Source organism: Malania oleifera, chromosome 13, assembly GCF_029873635.1.
Source record: "Malania oleifera isolate guangnan ecotype guangnan chromosome 13, ASM2987363v1, whole genome shotgun sequence".
Classification (NCBI taxonomy): Eukaryota; Viridiplantae; Streptophyta; class Magnoliopsida; order Santalales; family Ximeniaceae; genus Malania; species Malania oleifera.
The window spans coordinates 69,992,870-70,012,980 of record NC_080429.1 but is presented as its reverse complement, the minus strand read 5'-3'; the positions used below and the strand labels follow the sequence as shown (position 1 = coordinate 70,012,980).

The 20,111-nt window shown below is 37.4% G+C and overlaps 1 protein-coding gene across 1 annotated transcript in view; it reads right to left on the bottom strand.

Moving 5' to 3' along the window:
- The window catches only part of LOC131146852 (DExH-box ATP-dependent RNA helicase DExH3), a 100,527-nt gene that overhangs the window by 46,015 nt on the left and 34,401 nt on the right, over positions 1 to 20,111 (bottom strand). The window contains exons 5-8 of the mRNA XM_058096659.1: positions 15,327 to 15,422; positions 4,384 to 4,572; positions 4,106 to 4,265; positions 3,890 to 4,020 (exon numbers count right to left, since the gene is read on the bottom strand). Of these exons, the coding sequence (XP_057952642.1) occupies positions 3,890 to 4,020; positions 4,106 to 4,265; positions 4,384 to 4,572; positions 15,327 to 15,422 (576 nt within the window). The remainder of the gene's footprint in view (positions 1 to 3,889; positions 4,021 to 4,105; positions 4,266 to 4,383; positions 4,573 to 15,326; positions 15,423 to 20,111) is intronic.

Below are 20,111 nucleotides of genomic sequence, written 5' to 3'. Positions count from 1 at the left end.
TAGCATCAAGCGGTCAGGCAGTTCCTGCACAAGAAGGCTGCAGGGAGGAGACGGCTGCGGAGGAGAATGCTGTATTCAGCTCCATGTCTAAACCCAGTAATTCACACCAGAGAAAATGAGGGCATTGGCGACTGGCATGGGCGTGAGCGTCGCTGCGTCGGCGTGGGAGTGGGACTTGGGAGGAAGCGGGAGGTGTTATGAGGACGGATGGTGTCAGCGTTGGTGTGGGTGTGAGCGTCAGAGGGAGCGGGAGGTGTTGACAGTGTTGTGACTTCACTGACTTGAGGGCACGGCAGTCGGCAGCTACCAGGAGTCCAGGACTAGGAGTATGAGTGTCTCTTCAGCCTTCCCAATAGCCAAGTGACAAGTCCCCAAACCAATAGGCAATAGCCGGCTCTTCCACTCCACCAAACTCGTCCCACATCGCCAAAATGGGAAGCATGAATCTCATGCATCTTATATAAAATCCTTCCCCACTCCCCCAGAAGGACAACAAGACACAACAATCCAAATTAAAAAAATAATATATTTCACAGGATACATATGTGTAGAATTAAAAATAATTATTTTAACATTGTAATCGGTTTTCGGTTTTTACGGTTCGGTTTTTAAGTGAAACCGAAACCGAAACAGAAAATCGGTTTTTTATAAATTCAAAACCGAAACCAAAAAACCAAACCGAAGCTTCAAACAGTTCAGCTTTGGGCCGGTTCTCGGTTTTTCAGTAAATTTTGTACAGCCCTAATCAGCATGCAGTTCAGCTTCAGCTTGAAAATTTTAAAGCCGATTAATTCAGTTTGGTTATCAGTTTTGGACAAAACCGAACCAAACTGAACAAGTTACATCCCTACTTTTGACAAACACACATTTCTTATCTCTCAAGGTTCCTATATTCTATTTGCTGAACTAGACCAATTCTAGCTTCAGCGCATAAAAAACCTTTGGAAGTACAAGTTAATCTTTTAAAGCATTTCAAATTACACTGCTGTCATTGTTCAACTAAGTCTCATTCATTCTTTGAGACAAGACAACTACTTAGCATACAGATTAGCAAAGCAAGGCATTTTCAGGGATGCTCCTTTTGTTGCTTAGGTTTAGGGGTTTCAGATCTTTGAATTCATCACAGTGGGACTGTACAAAATTTTTGAGGTGCACAGGAAACGGCAAGCAGAGAGTAGGAATGGTATACTTGATAGAAAATGGAGTTCCGCATAGGCAGTTTCAGTTCATGGTTTATATATACACAGAAATTCTTTGTGAACATTGGTGCAGTGTGTAAATATCAACAAGCCAAAAATCTGTTTTATTTTTATCAAAAAATATAGAATTCATTGAAGGGCATCAAGGGGGTGCCACCCATGTAAAAAGCAGTGTCCAAAAAGAACTCATTCGTAATTACAAAAAAAGGGGTGGTAAAAAATTCAAGACTTATATGTGTATCATGTACAACCATATTTTCCAACTAGTTATAGTAGTAGTCCATCTGTCTTTGATAATATTTCACGACATAGCTGATCCTGGGAAGGCTCCAAACAATGGTAAGAGGAATATGAATTCGATCTTTCCTTCTTTTCTTAACTTGGCCGAACGCCTTTCCATGCTCATACTTCGCCCTCCACTGTCGAAGCAAGCAGTAAGATTAGTCCCAATGATTTCTGGTCCAACAACAGTCTAGGAGAATCTGACATTGTCTCGGCATTTTCCATGCAAAAAAACATCTGTTGACAAGAGGCAATCCCTATTTTCTATAGGTTGACAATTATAATAATCTTCCCAAGAGTTGCCTCAAATGAAGAAAAATAAACCTTCATGGGGGCAGGGGCATCCCAAATAGGCTTCAAGGGAAACTTGCCACCGGCCACTACAGGAGAAGCGGCAATAACTGTTTAGGGTCCACTTAGCCATTTAGGTTCATTAGGGGTATACTGAAAGGGAACTGTGCACATGCTTCAAAAGAAATCCACATGGTTTCAAATCTGCCAATCATGGGCATTGGATTGCACGTTCATTTTTGGGAAGATTCTTGGGTGGAGGATTTGACTCTTTTCATGTCATTTCCTCATTTGTATTTTCTTTCTTCGTTACATAATGAGTCTGCTTTTTTTCTTTCAAATGTGGACAACTTTCATCTAATAGTCATTTCGTAGATCTTTGAATGATAGAGAGGCGGAGGATCTTGCATCTTTGTTCAGTTTGTAGAAGAAGGGTTCTTCAGGTGAATTTTCTTGCAATCTTTTCTTTGAATTCTTCACCCAAGAGATTATGTTCTTCTCTTTATTTTACATAATTTGGAAGGCCAAAGTCCCACTTAAATGAAGGCTTTTATTTAGTTGGTTGTACTTAAAAGAGTCAACACTAACAATCTGTTGCAAAGTAGGATGCCTTTTGAGGCATTACCACCAGATGTGTGTGTTCTCTGCTTTGGTACTTCTGAATCTGTTTATGCATTGTTCTTTCTCTTGAAGGATTTGGAAAAAGAAATTTAGTTGTATTTGGGAAAATTGGGTTTGTCCAGAGTAATTGGAGGATATGATGGCTATTTCTTTTTTTGGGATTCTGTAAAGAGCAAAGACAAGGCTGCTCTATGGAAATGGAGTTTGTTTGCTTGTTAGTGGATGTTTGAATGGAAAGCAACAGTCGCATTTTTAAGGGGAAGAAGGCTTCTTGAGTTCTGGTTCGGGATAAGATTCAATATTTGGCTTCTTCATGGACTGTTGCTGCTGGTTGTTTCAAGGGATTGTGTTTTGAAGAATTTCAGCATGATTGATTTGGTGTTGTGTTAATTTTTTTGTTTTTCTACTTTATTTTTTCTCCTTTTATCCTGGAATGTTCCATATTTCTCCTGCGTTGTACAGTCTTTCGCTGTTAATATACTTCTTTTCTGATAAAAAATTAGAGCATCTTCCTCACAGGCAAAGCTGAAAATGGAAAGAAACCTTGCTATAAGGGGGAAAAAGGCCACACAAAATGTCACACCAAAAGGAAACGCTATCCTCATTTCCCATTTCAAATGTAATAAAGAAGAAAAAATCTTCCCAGCCTCACCAGATGAATTAATCTTCCCGGCCTCTCAGATGAATTTCCAAACTCCAACACCATAGGATTCTCTAATTTCACTAAAAGACCAACCACCATGATGGAGACCATATTTTGAAACAACAGATTTTAACCAAAATTGTTTGTAATCCTTCATGAACCTCCAAAACCATTTCCCAAAGAAATTTGTTGAAAATAGAGAGGGACTTCAGCCCCAAGCCTCCACTTTGAATAGGTTGCTCAACACCCCTCATTTCACAAGTTGGTATTTGAAATCCTCTCATGTACATCCCTTAAGGAATCAATTTTTGAATGTCCTCCAACCTTTTGGCAACTGACCAAATCATGGGGACGAGAGACATATAATAGACCAGGAGGTTTCAGAGAGTGCTCTTGATGAGAATATTGTGTCCTACTCAGTGTTGAGAGTTCTATTTTACATTTATACTGAAGAGCCTTCCTGAAAGTTCAAAGAAGATATTATGTCCTACTAGATGTTGAGATTTTTTGGGCAGGCTTGGTATACTTACCAGCAGTTTCCTTGAGGTCAGAGAATTTTGCTGGTCTACATTTATGGGAGTTGTAACCTTGGACTTTGGGGAGCAGCTGGTTGTTATTACACTCATCACAAACTAATGAAAATAAATTACTTTCACTGATTCCAGAAAAAAAAACTGAGCATCTATTCATAGCTTGCAATATTAACTACCACCAAATATGTCCAACAAGTTAAAAAGCCAATTTAGATAAAAATCCATTGTTAAAATCAATGCCTCTAAAAAATCCTCCAGGGAATATGGAATTGGTTAGTAATCGAATAATTAGGCTGCATTAACGAGTATTATAAACTTACAGGAATATGGATCATTGGAGCACCACCAAAGTAGGAGGAAAAAAGCTCAGCATTTAGGGTTGCACTCATTAAAATCAACCTCAATTCCGGTCGGCGAGGAAGCAAATCTTTAAGGACAATAAGAAGAAAATCTGACATAAATGGAGATCACAGTGAGAAATCACAGTTGAAATTCCTAAGAACGTAATTAGGATCAATCATCAAGTCCACAATTACCTTCATTCATTCCACGTTCATGAATCTCATCAACAATAACATGTGTAACACCTTTCAAAGTTCTGTCAACAAGCAGTCTCCTCAACAATATGCCAGTAGTACAGAAGAGAAGGCGGGTGTCCCTCCCTTTCATTCCCTCCAAACGAACTTTGTAACCAACCTTTCAAAATCAAAAAGAATAAATATAAATAAATAATAGAGAAGCATTTATTCTAACATGCCATCAAAATGATTGACAAATTCAATATTGAACCCAAAAATTTGAAGCAGAATCTCACAGATTCTCCAATTTTTTCCCCTCTCTCTGCAGCAACTCTTTCAGAAACAGCCATAGCAGAAATTCGTCTGGGCTGAGTACATATTATACTACAGACAGCTCCACGAGCAGCTTCAATCTCAGATTCTAAAATGTATTGAGGAAGTTGTGTAGTCTTTCCACAACCAGTTTCACCTGACACAATAACTACCTGTGTAATGATTAGAAACAGGACCATCACTCTGGTAAGAAAGAAAAAGAGATTACATGTACATCAATTTAATAATTTGATAAATGCTAGTCATAATCATAATCAGAGGTTCTGTTAGCCTTGGGGGCTACATAATCATAATTAATATGTTTTGATGATATTAAGCTATTTGTTGATCGTAGAGGATTCCATCTTTGCAGATCATGTTTAGTACAGGTTTAAGTGACAAATACATGAAGTACTAGATCAAAGGCAAAGATCGGACAGAGTAGACGTCAAGTAGGAAAGATCATACGGACACTCACTTGGAAAGGATTCAATCACACCCAAGGAAGCTTAATGTAGAATTGTTTATTTGTAATGGGGAGTGTTTGAGGTAGCATATTTTGTAACTCTTGCGGTTTTATTTCTTGCATGATTTCTGAGCAAGAGTTGAGCAAATGCATGCATATTAGGACACATGAGTTTATAGGACTTCACCTAAAGTCACAAACTCTCTTTCATAGTTTTCAAAGTTGAAATAAAGAGTTTGTCAAAAGAATTCTAAACTCAAATTATGTTTTCAAAGGGACAAGTTTTCAACATCTAGGTTTTATAAACATTTACTTGGTCCCGGTTTTGTTAAAACATGTTTTATGTCCTAAAACCTCAAGAAAGTTAAGTATACTTTTATAAAGGACAGTATATAAGATATCAAAATGAGCTTTCAAATATGTTTTCATAAATAAGATATCTTATATTCAAAATAAATTTCATAAGGACAAGTTTTAAATTATATTAGTGTTATAATCTTTTACAAACTTGGTCCTAATTGGATTTAAAACCTCAGTTATGCACCTATCAAATTTCCTGAACACCCTTCGGTTTTTGGAGCATAACTTTTTCTACAAAAGTTCAAAAAGGACAATCTTGGTGTCCCTAGAAAGCTAAGAAAAAATCTCACAACTTTCATGTTGATGACTTTTTCTGATTCAGGGCACTCGTCGATGATTGGGTGCAACTCGTTGACGAGTCCAAGGAGAATGTTTACAATTGCTGGCAGAGTGCCACTAGTCAATGAGTGGGGGTAACTAGTCAACGAGACACATTGTGAACAGTGCAATAACAGCTAGAAAATGGCTAGTTTCTTTTGGGAATTGCTCCCAATGGTCCAATAATGACTAGTAAGGGGTTTTGGCTATAAATACAAGTCCATAGATTTGTTTAGCATGGTTTTTGATTATTCTTAGTGAAAAACATCTTTGATTACAAAACCTAAGCACTATGCATCTTAGTTCTTCATTTCAAGTGCCCAAGTCTCTCTTGTTCATTTATCTTGTGTGAATCATTACTTGAGAGATTAAGTGTGGGGTATGTTTTGTATTTGCAATCAGCTCATTTAAGGAGCATCTTGTGTAAATCATCTTCTTGTTGTAAAGGTTCTTTGTGAACCGTTTGTTGAAGGCTCTTGGTGAACCGAAGGCTCTTGGTGATCGGGCAGGGTTTTGTTCCCAAGTTGTAAGGCTTTCTCCGCTGGTGAAGGAGATTCTAGTGGATTGTGGAATCCTTGGCTTGGTGCTAAGGCGAGGACGTAGGCTTGATGCCGAACCATGTAAAAATACTAGTGTTAAGCTCTCTCCCTATACTCTTTAATTTGTGTCTTGTGCTTGATTTTATATTATATATTGTGATATAATTGCTTGCTATCTTGCCAAAAGTTTTATTTTGTAGAGAAAGCCCAAATACGCAAAGAGTCCATTCACCCCCTCCCCTCTTTGACTCTATATACTCCCAGGTGGGATGTTTAACAGGTTCAATACACACATCACCAACAGGTAAGCATTAAATATCAAGTAATGCACATAGTACCAAACTACCAATCCATACAACTGATGTGCACAAATTCAAATGCATATAAATCGTAGTAGGCTGCCAAAATTGTGGTACGGCCTTATACTTACATCATAGTAGTCAAAATTGTATCATTCTCATTTGATTTGTAAAATTCAATTGTAGCCTATCGATTCGAATCTAGTGTGCAAATCAAATAAGCAACAATTTATCTTGAATCTTACAATTCTAGATTTTGTAAGCATTCAAACACAAGCCAAATCCAACATATTCAATTGGTTGCCAACCAAACTCAATGATTTAAAAATCCAAATCTTCAGCACATTTTCATGCAACAAGCCTTAAAACCTTTCCCAAGGACCTTTAGAATCAAAATGTTTCTACTTTTATCTCTCCTTTGGATTGTTTTCAAAATTTTGGTATGCTTAACTTTTCTAACAATTCCATAAGTCTCCATTTTTTTGATTCTCCGCACGAATGGTTGATTTTGAAAGAGTAAGTGTCAAGTTATGGAGACATTTTGACATTTTTACATTTAGAAGTTGAGTTACTTTTTCAACTTTCTAATAGATAGTATATTTTTCATCCATACGTAGATGCTACATCATGTATGTTAGTGTACATTATTGTTCAATTTTCATTAATATATTTCATTTTTAAAGACTTTTATTTGTTTCATCAATATATTCGATTTGATTCAATTATCAATTATTGATTCATGAAATTAGGATGTCAATTCATCATTCAAGACCAATTTGAATTATGGTTGATATGGAACATAAGTTAATGAAGGGACTAATATGTAAATAACTATTTTTGCCTCTTCTTTTGGAGTATTTATGATCTTCCTTCCATTATAATTATTTCTATTCTTAAGAGACTATAAAAAATGAAGCTCAATGGTAAATCTCTATCCTTTAAATAAAAGCTGTAATTTGTTCACTACTATAACAGCAATCTTTTATATAAAAATGAAATAAATTAATAGGAGGGAAAAAATATATACAATGAAGAGGACAAGAAATTCTTGTAAAGAGAGAAAAAAATGCGATAATATTAATAAGAAAGGCCTTATGTATTAGAGTTGTTAACTCATGTATCACACTAGAAGACGCACAATGAGATACATTAATAATGAATTTTATCGATGATAAATGCGCCCCATGCATGGCATTCTTTACTTACAAAAGGTGAGAATCCCAATAGGATCCCATGCCCCATGCTTCCCTCTTAACCAACCCAAACTGTCCACAAATAGGTGTTTAGGAAACTCCTTAGAGCGAATCTGATTTTGAATCAATAACTCTACAGCAAGGATGTCATCACTTCCATGCATCTTCTTTCTAGGCAGTTAAACTTGAAGAATAGGAAACATTGCAAGTGAAATTCAGCAAGGTTTTACATCGCCTAGTGAGGTAATTCTTTATTTGGTTGAATTTATGTACAACATGTGGGAGATCTTGACTTTTGGATTTATAAAGTTGTCACTTTTGATTTGATTATGGTATAACAACTGACATATTTGACCCGTGAAACAGCATCTTACTACAATCCTGTGATATATACATGGTCTTAAATTTCCACGAAATTGTGGAAATTTCCATCGAAATTTCCTGTTTCTGTTACCCTCAAAATTGAAATGGCAGTCAATTTCCATCTTGCATAATTTCCGTCGAAATCTCAACGAATCATTCGAAATTTATTGAAATCTCGAAATTTTAGTGAAACTTGTCGAAATTTTAACTTTACAATGAAATTTCCTCAAAATTCAAATAAGAGATTTAGGAGTGAAGTGAAATTTTCCTTTTAGTTTATTTTATTTATTTTTATCGAAACAAGAGATTATTACAAGTGCTATTGAAATTAATGAAGAAAAAACGTACAACATTTTATTTAACTATTCATGTCTAAATTATCATTATTTTTATGATAAATAATAGTTAAATGATTTATGAATTTCATTTGTATTACCTAAATATGTTTAATGTACATTATCTTACAAATATGTTTGATACAATACTATATTACAACTTTTCCACCTCATACACAGCATAGATGCATTTAACTTGTTATATATTAGTCCTAAAACTTACATTATTACGTCTGTTAACCATTTCTAAAGTTTCATAAAGAATTCCATGATTTACTACTGATTTCAGTTATTTTTTCGAATCGAAATTGAAACTGACATCAAAATCAAAATTTCCATCGAAATTTCCGTACTTTTGGAGCTTCAAAATTTGGGTCGAAATCAAAATTTAAGACCTTGGATGTATCCATGGTCTTAAATTTCCATGAAACTGTCGAAATTTCCATCGAAATTTCCGATTTCCGTCACCTTCAAAATCGAAATGGCAGTCGATTTCCGTCTTGCATAATTTCCGTCGAAATCTCAACGAATCATCCAAAATTTATCAAAACCTCGAAATTTTAGCGAAATTTGTCGAAATTTATTGAAACCTTGAGAGTGAAGTGAAATTTCTCTTTTAATTTATTTTATTTATTTTATTAAAACAAAAGGTTATCACAAGTGCTTTTGAAATTATATGAAAAAATAAACTTATAGTAATATTTTATTTAACCATTCATGTCTAAATTATCAATATTTGTATAATAAATAATATTTAAATGATTTATGAATTTATTTTGCATTAATTGAATATGTTTAATGTACATTATCTTACAAACATGTTTAATAAACATACTATTTTACAACTTTTCCACCTCATACAAAACATAGATGTATTTAATTTGTAATATATTAGTCTTAAAACTTATACTTTTATGTTTGTTAACCATTTCTAAAGTTTCACAAAGAATTCCATGCTTTACTACTAGTTTCCGTTATTTTTTCAAATCGAAATCGAAATCAACATTGAAATCGAAATTTCCGTACTTTTTTGGAGCTTCAAAATTTGAGTTGAAATCGAAATTTAAGACCTTGGATGTATCATTGCTACCAGATGAAAAAATGTTTCTATGTTTATGGTGTTATTATATTTCCACAAAATTTTTAAATCATTTAACTACTTAATTCTTTAGATGTTTTTACATGAATCTGTCCTAATTGAGATGGTCAGCGGCAGAACTTGAGAATTGCATGGGGAAGAGGTAGCAGAAGACAATAAGTATACAAGATTTAGGAATCAAAATACTGGAGATTTGAAAGCCATGAACAGGACAAAATGGGACAAGATTCTAGAGCCATTATAACTTCTTGCTTAATTACCGAGAACAAGTTTTCAAGATGGGGGTCGTGTAGTAGTGGTTTCTGAAGATCATGATAGCTTCAAATTTTCAGAGAATTGTTGCACATAATTTGGAAGCTGAGGTAAGAGATTATGAGCAGTCACAGTTAGATGAATTGAATATTAAGGGTAAGGGGGTGTTGCTGAAAGAAGATGGTAATCGCTCTCCATCATCTCTGTCATTTGATGACAAGGAGGAAGATAAGATAGACAGTATGACTGATCTGAGAGAGGAATTTTTCTGGAACAACTGATTGGTTCTCGTGGTTTCAGTAGATGACTTTGATCTCAATGAGAGCAATAAAGAAAATGAGGCTTATAGCTCAGGCACTGAGATATTTGGAGAGTTTGATTTATGTAATCAGGAGGGAACTCTGAATTTTGGGGGAACCCGGAGCATGCACAGTTCCATTTGAAGGAAGCTGCAGGCATTCAAAATGCTGTAGTTGAAGGTAATTTTGCGATTGTGCTGTATAATCCTAATTCTATATTTTATGGGTTTAATGTCAATTTGGGTAGCTTAGCAGAGAGATTACTTATGCCCTTTAGTAAGCTTGCTCAAGGAGATTCTAAGCCTTGGAAAGGCATTCTTCCTATTCCAGATAACAAGCGTAATTTATTGAATACATTTGTGTACCAGATGGAGGGAGCTGAAGGCAAAGAAATTATTACTATTTGTCCATTATGGAGAGAGAATCAAGATCCTCACACCCTATTAGAGAAAGATCGTAAATCTATTTGCGGAGGAGATTAGGATGTCTTTCTCCTAGGACCTATGACATAAAGGGGGGGAAAAGGGTTCAAAAAGTGTTGGAAGTTTTTATAACTTCAATAAATTATTGGGCAAAAGACACTGACCTCCCTAAGGTTTGGCAAAAAGACAAGGACCTCTCCTGAAATTTCAAAAATCTCACAAACTTCCCTTTCGATTTCAAAAATACCATAGACCTCCATTGACATTTGATTTTTGAGACACTTATACCCTTCAATAAATTTGTCTTATTGTCAAATGTAAGGGGAGGTTTGTGTTTTTCTTGTAAAACCTCCGGGAGGTATGAGAAATTTTTGAAATCTCAAGAGGGGTCCCTGAGATTTTGAAACTTAAAGGAGATCCTTGTCTTTTTGCCAAACCTTAGGGGAGGTCATTGTCTTTTACCCTTTGTTTTAGTGGGCACATAGGACAGGGAGGAGGAGGGGAGGAAGTAGGTAAGATATATGAAGCTAATGAATTGGAATGTTAAAGGATTTGGAGATTTAAGAAAAGGGGGTTTGGAACGGATTTGATGTCTAGATACTCTTCGGACATTAGTTCTTATAAAAAAACTAAGTTAAAGTGTGTTGATGAGGGTATCATAAGGGAAATCTGGCCAAGTAGAGAGAAAGATTGAGCTATATTCTTTCTTATTGAGGAGCTTCTAGAGGAATTTTGATGATGGAGAATTCTTAGGTGGCTAAACTAGACTATATTTAGGGTTTTTCTCTGTCTTCCACTATGCTAAGTTTTCCTTTAGAGTAATATCTTTGCAACTTACCATATTTTTTTCTCTTTTATCATCAAACACCTTCATCATCTCCGCACCTATACAAGCCACCTTCCAACAAGCATAAACCTTGTTTGCCTCAAATCTATTAGAATTTGGACCAAAAACATCAAAATTCCCACCCTCCAAGGCAACTTCAACTTTTTTACTCCTTTCCACTCGACTTTTCAATCCCTATTTAAAACTTGTCCCATCTTTAACACCACAATCTTGTTTTGAAACTAACCTACGAAGGCATCCTCCTTCCCATTACGAGTAACTTGGAGAGCTTGAGACTGTGAAAGGCGCCCATTATCTATAGAGTCCTTCCCATTATTCATCTCCTAAGTACTAGGAATAGTAGTTTGGGTTGGCCCATTATTGGGGCCGAGCAAGGAAGTACCTGAATCACCTTGCTCCTTCAGCCTGGGGTGCAAAAATGACGTCATCCCTTAAACTCCATATTACAACCCACATCAAACTTACCTAAACATTGGGCCTGCTCAAATAAGTGGCCCAATTTAGACGAGAGACGTACCTTCATTTTTAATTATTTGGGCCAGGTCCAACACAAGAAAAAGACCACCCAGACCACTCCTCTTCACGATCACCTCCCCGAAAGCAACCCTAGCTGCCTCAGAGAGAAGTGCAGCTCCAGCCGGAAGCCTAGCTTCCTTTGCATTCTAGTCAATTGATTCCAGTCAATAGCTGGAAGCTGTCTTTGAAATTCCAAAATCCTTCTGCTGTAACGCACCTCCACATCTATAGCACCACTCTTCTCTTCCAACCTCCATACTCTGACTTCCAGAATGATCTTGACTTCTGCAACCCTCGTCTTCACCTTTTTTACCTTCCAGCACCACCTGATTCCACAATATGGGGCGTGAAGAATCATCTGCAGTTACATCTCCAAAATCTTTCTGAAATAATTGGCCAACTCGCAAAAATACTGGCAATGTTTCGCCACCCAATCACCCTTTGTGCTGCTAGGAATGAACACTGAAAATTTCTTAGCTTTCCACCCCAACCCTAATTCCAAAAACTTTCCCACCTTCATCCATCTAATCAACAGCCAATACTGGGTGATACCCTTGTGCATACATCAAAATCCCCTTTCCATCTGACAGAAAACAAATAAGCATCCCATACCAACCAAATCCCCCACAAACTGTAAAAGTTGCACACCTCCACGAGGCCAAAGCATTCTTACCCCTTCCAAAACCTGAAAAAATACCATCTCATCCAAATGTTGTTGTGCTTCTAAATACTCCACATTAATCTCCTCCACAAAAAGAAGCAAAATCCCATCTGTACATTGTTGCTCATTACCCATGTTAAAGCTTGATATATATTGTTGGCCCACAACCTAAAAGCTTACAATTTCAGGTGAAGTGGTAATCTAACATTGTATCAAAGCAAGGTTACCAGCAGGTCCTGCGTTCTAGTCTTGTTGCCTGCGTTTATTGTGTACTGTTTAAAAAATCATTGTATTTCCTATAATGGGTGTTATCTATCATTTGTTTATCTCTCCACATGCTATCGGACCGCACATGCAGGGGAGTGTTAAAGCTTGATATACATTGTTGGCCACAATCTAACAGCTTGAGCTTTTAGGTAAAGTGTTAACCCAACAACCCAGTCCATCTTCCTCAAGAATAAGCACTCCTTCCAACCTTCAATTGGAGATGGTGGCGCATACAATATATCCCCAAAGTCAGAAGACTCAGACAAATATTTGAGTTTTTCCCAAAACTCATCCTATAACAAGCCATCATCACAGGAAAACTCAAGGCAACATCACTCTCATCATCCAATGTATCACTCCATTGTGTTTTCTACTTTCCATTACTAAGTTTTTCATCTGTATCCCCCTTTTGAACACTAATACCCACCTGCACTGCTAAGCGCTATCTGACAAGAATAAATTTTACTGCCACTTATTCTATAACAGCTATTTCCACTTATCACTTCACTGCCCCTCCACAACATCAAGCTTAACCTGAGTCATCCCTGCAAGCTTCCTGCTCCTTCATATTGCTTCCCCCATCAATGGAAACCAGAGGATTCTCATTGCCAATCTCTCATCAAAACCATGGTTATCGCCCACTATGTTCAGACTTCAGATACATCACCCGAACTTCCAGAATTGCCTGAATCACTTCCGACTTTCACTGGAACCTGACACCAAAGCCCCACAGACCCAGTACCCTTCTCTTGCAATTGAAAATTTAGCCAACCACTTATCCAAATGCAGAACAACCATTTCTTCTTCAAGCCTTCAGGAACCAGACCTCCACTTGTCAGATGATCTTTTTGAAGAGCTAAACTCTCTTTAAGTGTAGAAGAGCCAATTCTGAGCCCAAAACCTTGGGACCAAAGTGATGGGCTACCAGAATCTGGACCATTTGTATTTGTTGCTTCTGACTTATGATAACACAAGAGCTGGACCAGATGCAGTGTAATATTAAGAATACCTGGCCAAACCCACTCAACACCGCACACCATTCCTCCTGGATCCGCAGGCCTCACTCGTCACACAACCCAGCCCATTCAACTCCATCTTCTCCACATGACCATCCTCCATGAAATCCTAGCCACAACTGAACCTATTGACATCTCATCCAAATGCAGGGAATTGACAGCTGACAATACACAACTAGGCATAATGACCTGCATCACACCCTTACACTGAATGTCTTGTTGCTTCTCGCCCTTACAACCTTACTCCATGAATGAGTACTGTTTTGTAGCCCTTCACCATTACCAAAAACTACCGTCCCACTAAATTCTTTTGTCATCACACAAAATTCCTGCACAAATCCTCACCATTCATCTCCTTTATGCCCACCAAATCAAACATCAAAAAAAGCTTTCCTTTCCACCCCAATCCTATACCCAAGAACTTATACATCTTCATTGATCAATCGCCAACCAATATGTGACGCTGCCAATTTGCATGCTCCAGTATCCCTATCCCAATCTTCCAAAACACAGACAGCATATCGTCAAATGACCACTTCACCAATGACAAAGGTAACCTCAGCCATTGATTATGGACTAGGGTCACACTCAAGCAGAAATAAGAACTCACCTTTTCCCACTCTATCCAGTATCAGATAAAAGGTTTCCTTCAATCTGGACTGATCTACTGTGCTGCCATGCCTTCATGGCCTACAGCTGCACATCAACAGACTAGACCAGCAGTGAGTGTAGGGAAGGGAGGGGGAGAGGGATTGCAAAGGGAAAGGGTCTCGCAGTGCCATTTTAGCACTCTCTATTCAATTCTGCATGCTCCTTGATTATAATTATACATCTAATATTATGTTCTTATATTTCTAAATAAATGCTAATTTAGTACTTAAAAAATTTACACACAATATAATGGTAATTATTTTTGCAAGCCTAAATATATGATTGTAAACCTATCAAAATCAATTACACATGATTAAATGGCAAACAGAAATTTGGGCAGTGCTAGCTGCCTGTCTCTAAGAGGCTCTTGGGGCAGTAGATGACACCAAGATTAAGAATAATTCCGGTGATGGAATGAGATCACTGCATTTGGTTCCCAATGAGCCTCTCTTGCAGGGAAAGTCACCCTTGGTGACAATATCACTATCCAACTTCACGATCTTTATATTGTACTTGATGATGCTCATCTTAGATCACCCATGAAACTAAACTAGGGGGAATGTTTTAAATTGTTTTATACCCACTCAAAACACCAGATAGATTTTAAAAAAAAAAAACACTTCATGCTCTCAAATGCCCCCAAACACAATGTTAGTCTAGTAGGCATTACCTGTGGACTTCTTGTATTGCAAATTAAGTAGTAACTACAGAATACTAAACATGAAAAATAACAATTAGATTTAATTAAAAACACCAGAACTACTAAAATTTTTTAGAAATAGTATTGAAATACATGGTTATTTGACCTTTTCTATTGCCTTTTCAAAAGAGAAGAAGCATCAGAAAATAAGTCAGATCAAGAAATAAAAACATAGAGGCAGAACCCTAGATACTTCAAAAAGAAAGGCAAGTCTTCTTTGCTTCTTGTTATTTGCTTCAAAAATCTTCTAAAGATAAATTCAAACGTATCAATATCATAAAGATCAGGCAAGAAACCAATCTATCCAAAGGAGTTGTAAAACACCTGATTTTGAGAAATGGCTTTTAATAATGCATCCTTCTCTTTGTACGCCGGCAGACTTCTGCGAAATTCTTGCATCTTTTGGCCTTCTGGAGATTCCTAAACAAAATTTAGTGTTTGTTAGAACAACATTCACAAGTACTAAATCATAGATGTAAAGCCTAATAAAGAAAATGAATTATATTCCCATGATTCCACTGTAACACAATATTTAATATGTGTCATAGCCATGGATTCTTCAAAGATAGCAAGGCAGCAAAACTGTGTATGCAAGTCAACCAACACCCAAAGCTCAGCATTGTGGAAGATGAGAAACTCTAAAGGTAAATATTTCTTTTTATACGTACAGAGACATTTCAAATTTCATAAATAGGGAACCAAGGTGGTGCAACCATGTACAGAGAAATAAAAGAAGGAAAACAAAAATGATGGATCAACAATGTGATAGTGTATCCATGAGATCAAAAAAAAAAGTATGCCCAGCATCTTCTGCCCACTAGACCAGCTTGAAAGAGTAGTAAGCCATCTATCCTTGCCAATGGTGGGACAAGTAGTTGTTCCTTTAAAACTCTCAATGAAGGACAAGGCTTTCCCCTTTCGGTCTATAGAAATGCCATTCCAAGCCAGATTTTCTTGCTCTCCCATAAGAGCAGTGGCCAGATACCAAATATTCTGGTCCAGTAGAAATACAGCAGTAAGTAGTCTATGGTTCAGCTTCTTCATTTGCATAGAAAGCATCTATTGATCAGGGTGAAACCCCTTTTCTAAAGGTTATTAAGAGTGAAGATCCTGCTGAAAGTTGCCTCTCAAGCAAAAAGAACTACTTTGGTTGGCATAAGAGTTCTCCAAATTCCAAGAGAAATTAAGCCTGGCCTCAGAGGGGCTGTCTAGCTGCTTGTAGAAGATGCTAACCGTGAAGTAGCCATGTAGCTCAGCTTCCATAAAGGCAAATCTGGATTGGCCCAATTGTGGGAAAGATAGCCGTAAAAATCAGGAAAAGAATTGAGCTCCCAATCATGGGCATTTCTAACAAGCAGATGTTCCAAGCTGCCACATTGACAGAGGACCCTCCCAAAGCATCGTTTTTGTTTTTTAATTAAAAGGGAATTAAAAAGGAAAAATAAAACAAGGAAAATAAGAAATCCTCCTCCTACAAAAACAATACCAGCTAAAGATAATAGAAAACAGAAAACTCAATGAAGCAGAACTGTGCAATCCCGCTGTTCCAAAGAAACATGTCAAAAGAAACCACTTGCCAACATCCACAGCAACTCCATAGCAAATTGCTAGTAGTAGCCACATCTTTGAAGATTCAAGCATTTCTCTCCAACCAAGCACACCAATTGGTAGTCAAAACAGTGCACTGCCACAAAGCTTTCCTATCCTTTTCCTTGCAAATTCCCCTAAACATAACAATACAAAAAGCCTTCAATGTGGAGGCAGAAAGCCACTTTTCACCAAAGATACCAACTAATTTATCCCAAATTGCCGAACTGAAAATGCAATGAAGAAACAACTGTAAGCAATTCTCCACATTCCTCAAACAAAGGGCACAAACATCAGAAGACATGGACATATTAGGTCTTCTCTTCTAAACAAGGCATTAGTGTTGATTTTTCTCCAGTATTCAATTCAAATAAAAGCTTCTATTTATTCAGGAATTTCAGCTTTCCAAATCAAACAGTAGAAGGCAAAAGGAACTGCTTTAAGATCACAAGTCAGATAGGAAAAAAATACATAAGAATTTCCCATAAGAATCTAAGCTCCAAACCCTTTTATCACTCTCCAAATGAATATGAAAAGAGTCGAGCAAGTTGGACAAAAACACCAATTCATTAATATCCCAATAATATTTCTCCCAAAACGGAAGCCCTAAGAATGCCCATCCTCTTGCAAAAGAAAAGCAAAAAATCAGGGTATCATGAAGATAACTAAAAGAGACAAGGATACACAATAGCCAAAGGCGTCTCCCTCACCCGAAGGTCCTTCCAAAAATGAATTTTCTCCCTATTACGTACTATATACTGGACTTTAGGAAGAAAATTATGGTAAATCTTAGACATATACTCCCAAGGACTTGAATAAATATTACTCCCACTTTATCATCCCACCCATTTTGTACTGGACCAAATTTATTATGCAAAATAGAATTACATTCTAAAGGAAAATGACATAATCAATTCCCCACCAAAAAGATGTTTTTGGACACCAAATTACCTAGACCCAAGCCTCCCTCCCTTTTAGATCAACTCTCTATCTTCCGACCACTCTTTGCTACCCTCACCACCACTCGATCACAAGAAATCCTTCATCAACTTCTCAAGCCTCCACAGCACTCTCACAGGAATTCCAAAGAGAGAGATAATAAAAAGGAATGAAGGGTAGACAAGCATGGATAAGAGAAATACAACCCTTTAAAATGAAAATGCTCCTTTCACCGATCCATTCTCCTAGCCACACTCAAAAATTGGGTCCTAGAAAGAGTCATCACTTAGGTTACCTCCCAAAGGACAGCCAAATGGGTAATAAACCAAGTCAAAACGACACCACTTGCTAGCCTAACAAAAGGATCAACATTAATACCTAGACCCACCATACCACTCTTAGAAAAGTTAATTTTCAACCCCGATACTTTCTCAAACACCAAACTGAAGATGCGATGTGGTACAATCCTCATACCTTACGTTAAGCTAGTCCACCAAGCTTCTATCAACTCCTTTATCAATCATCCTAACCATAGCATCAACCACAATAGTAAAAAGAAAAGGAGAAACAGGATCTCGTTGTCTTAGACCCATAACACATGAAACCAAGACTTAGCCTCGACGTTCACTAAGATTGAAAAGATCACATAAGAAAAACACCCTCAAACTCTTTTGTCTACCTCAAGCCAAAACCTTTTCTATCGACAATTATATCCAAGAAACTCCAACTCGCCCTATGATAAGCTTTCTCATTGTCCAATTTCCATGCTAGACCTCTCTTTTTCCTTCGAACAACAACTTCAACCACCTTATTTGCTAGCAAGGTTGCATCTAGAATTTGTCTCTCACCTATAAAAGCGCTCTGACTAAGAAAAATGATATCCTCCAATAGTGCAACCAATCTCTTGGATAACACCTTCTTGAACACCTTATAAACAAAAGCTAACTGGTCCTCGATTTAGCCGCACAATCTATGTTGTTTATGAGGTGCTTGATTTAGATGCACAATCTATGTTGTTTATGAGGTGCAATAGTTGTAATATAATATGTGCATTAAATGAATTCGCCTAATATGGAGAGACACTTTGACGCAGCACTTCACCTCTTCACCAACATCAGCAATCACCGATAGTCATCACTACTTGCTCGCTCATCATACCTGAAGCTTGTCCATCTCACCCATTGTCCAAGAGATTCATCAAAGCCCTAGTGTGACTCATGACCCACCAAAACTCTCTACCTCAAGCAAAAGCTTCATCAAAGCCCTAGTAGGACTCACGACCCTCTTCTTTATTGAAGGCTTGAAGCCTCTTCTCTCCTAAAGGCTCAAAGCCCTAGTTCCCTTGCTCTCTTTTGAAGGCTCACTGCTTCCCATCCTTTGTACAACTTCGAGCTTGGCTCACCCTCCTTTCTCTTTTGATCGAGACATTGTTAGTTATTGATGATGGGAATTTGTTTAGTCCAAATTAAAGGGAAATCCCTCATTCTTAGATTGGATAAAGTAGGAAAGGTTGAAGCTTTGTTCATTCTTCAAAAGAATTGGCAGCATAATCAGTGGTTTTGATTTTCTTCAGCTGCAGTAAAATGATTCTCACATGTATTCTCATCTCTCACTGAAAGCTTAAGTAAGGGTTTTCATAGCTCTCAAATGGGTTTTTTTTATTATTGGATGGTGATTCGTGCTATGAGGGCAAGGAAATACTTGGAATTAGGGCACTGATGGAGAGGCAAAAGATATTCTGTCCCATGAAAGATCCAAAGGTGATAGGTGGTCTCGATTTGGAAAAGAGTTTGATGTTTTGGTGAGCTTTTGTTTGTTAGGCATTGATGGAGTTGATAGTAAAAGAGCAATAAGAATTGGTCATGGAGTCAACTAGTATCAGCAAAAATCCATGCCGATGCCGTTTGTTAGATTCTAAGGTTGGTGTTTGCTTGATTCCTAATTTGCTCAATTCTTAAGGATGGACTTCACTCAATCCCTAAGAATATGCTAGAGGTGGTGTGTGTTCTGTGTGGGGGAAAGATCCAAGAGGAGAACCTACCAACAGCTTTGCACCATCAATTGATGTTGCTAAAGAAGAAGGTTCGGGCGGAGAGGGCTAGACCAAAGGCTGTGCTGAGTCCCTAAAATGCATGATTTTAGGCCCTCATTTACCTTTGTTTTGTCTTCTTTTATTATGCATATGCCCTTTGTTATCATATTTCGGAGCTATGCAAGGTTTGTTCGTGTTTCAAGAAAAACAGGTTAAAACCGAGGAGTTAAGCAATACGAGAAGCCAAGGGAGTATTTGGGATACTTAAAGCTCAAATCAGCTGTCTAGCCAAACTCCTAATGCCTCAACACACATAAAAGAGAAAAAAAGACTCTTTTCGATCATGTGATGCGACCAACTAACGCAAGGGGCAACCAGGGCAGAAGCTGCAGACTCCAAGGTTCAAACCGAAGAAGAAATGCTGCAAGGTTTGACCAAGTCTTCAACCATGTGACCCTCAAAGAAGACCAAGTCGAGATACTGAGCTTATTGAGCCCAGAAATACCGAGAGTCTCGACCAAGTGCTCGACCAGAAAGACCTTGAGGGGCGA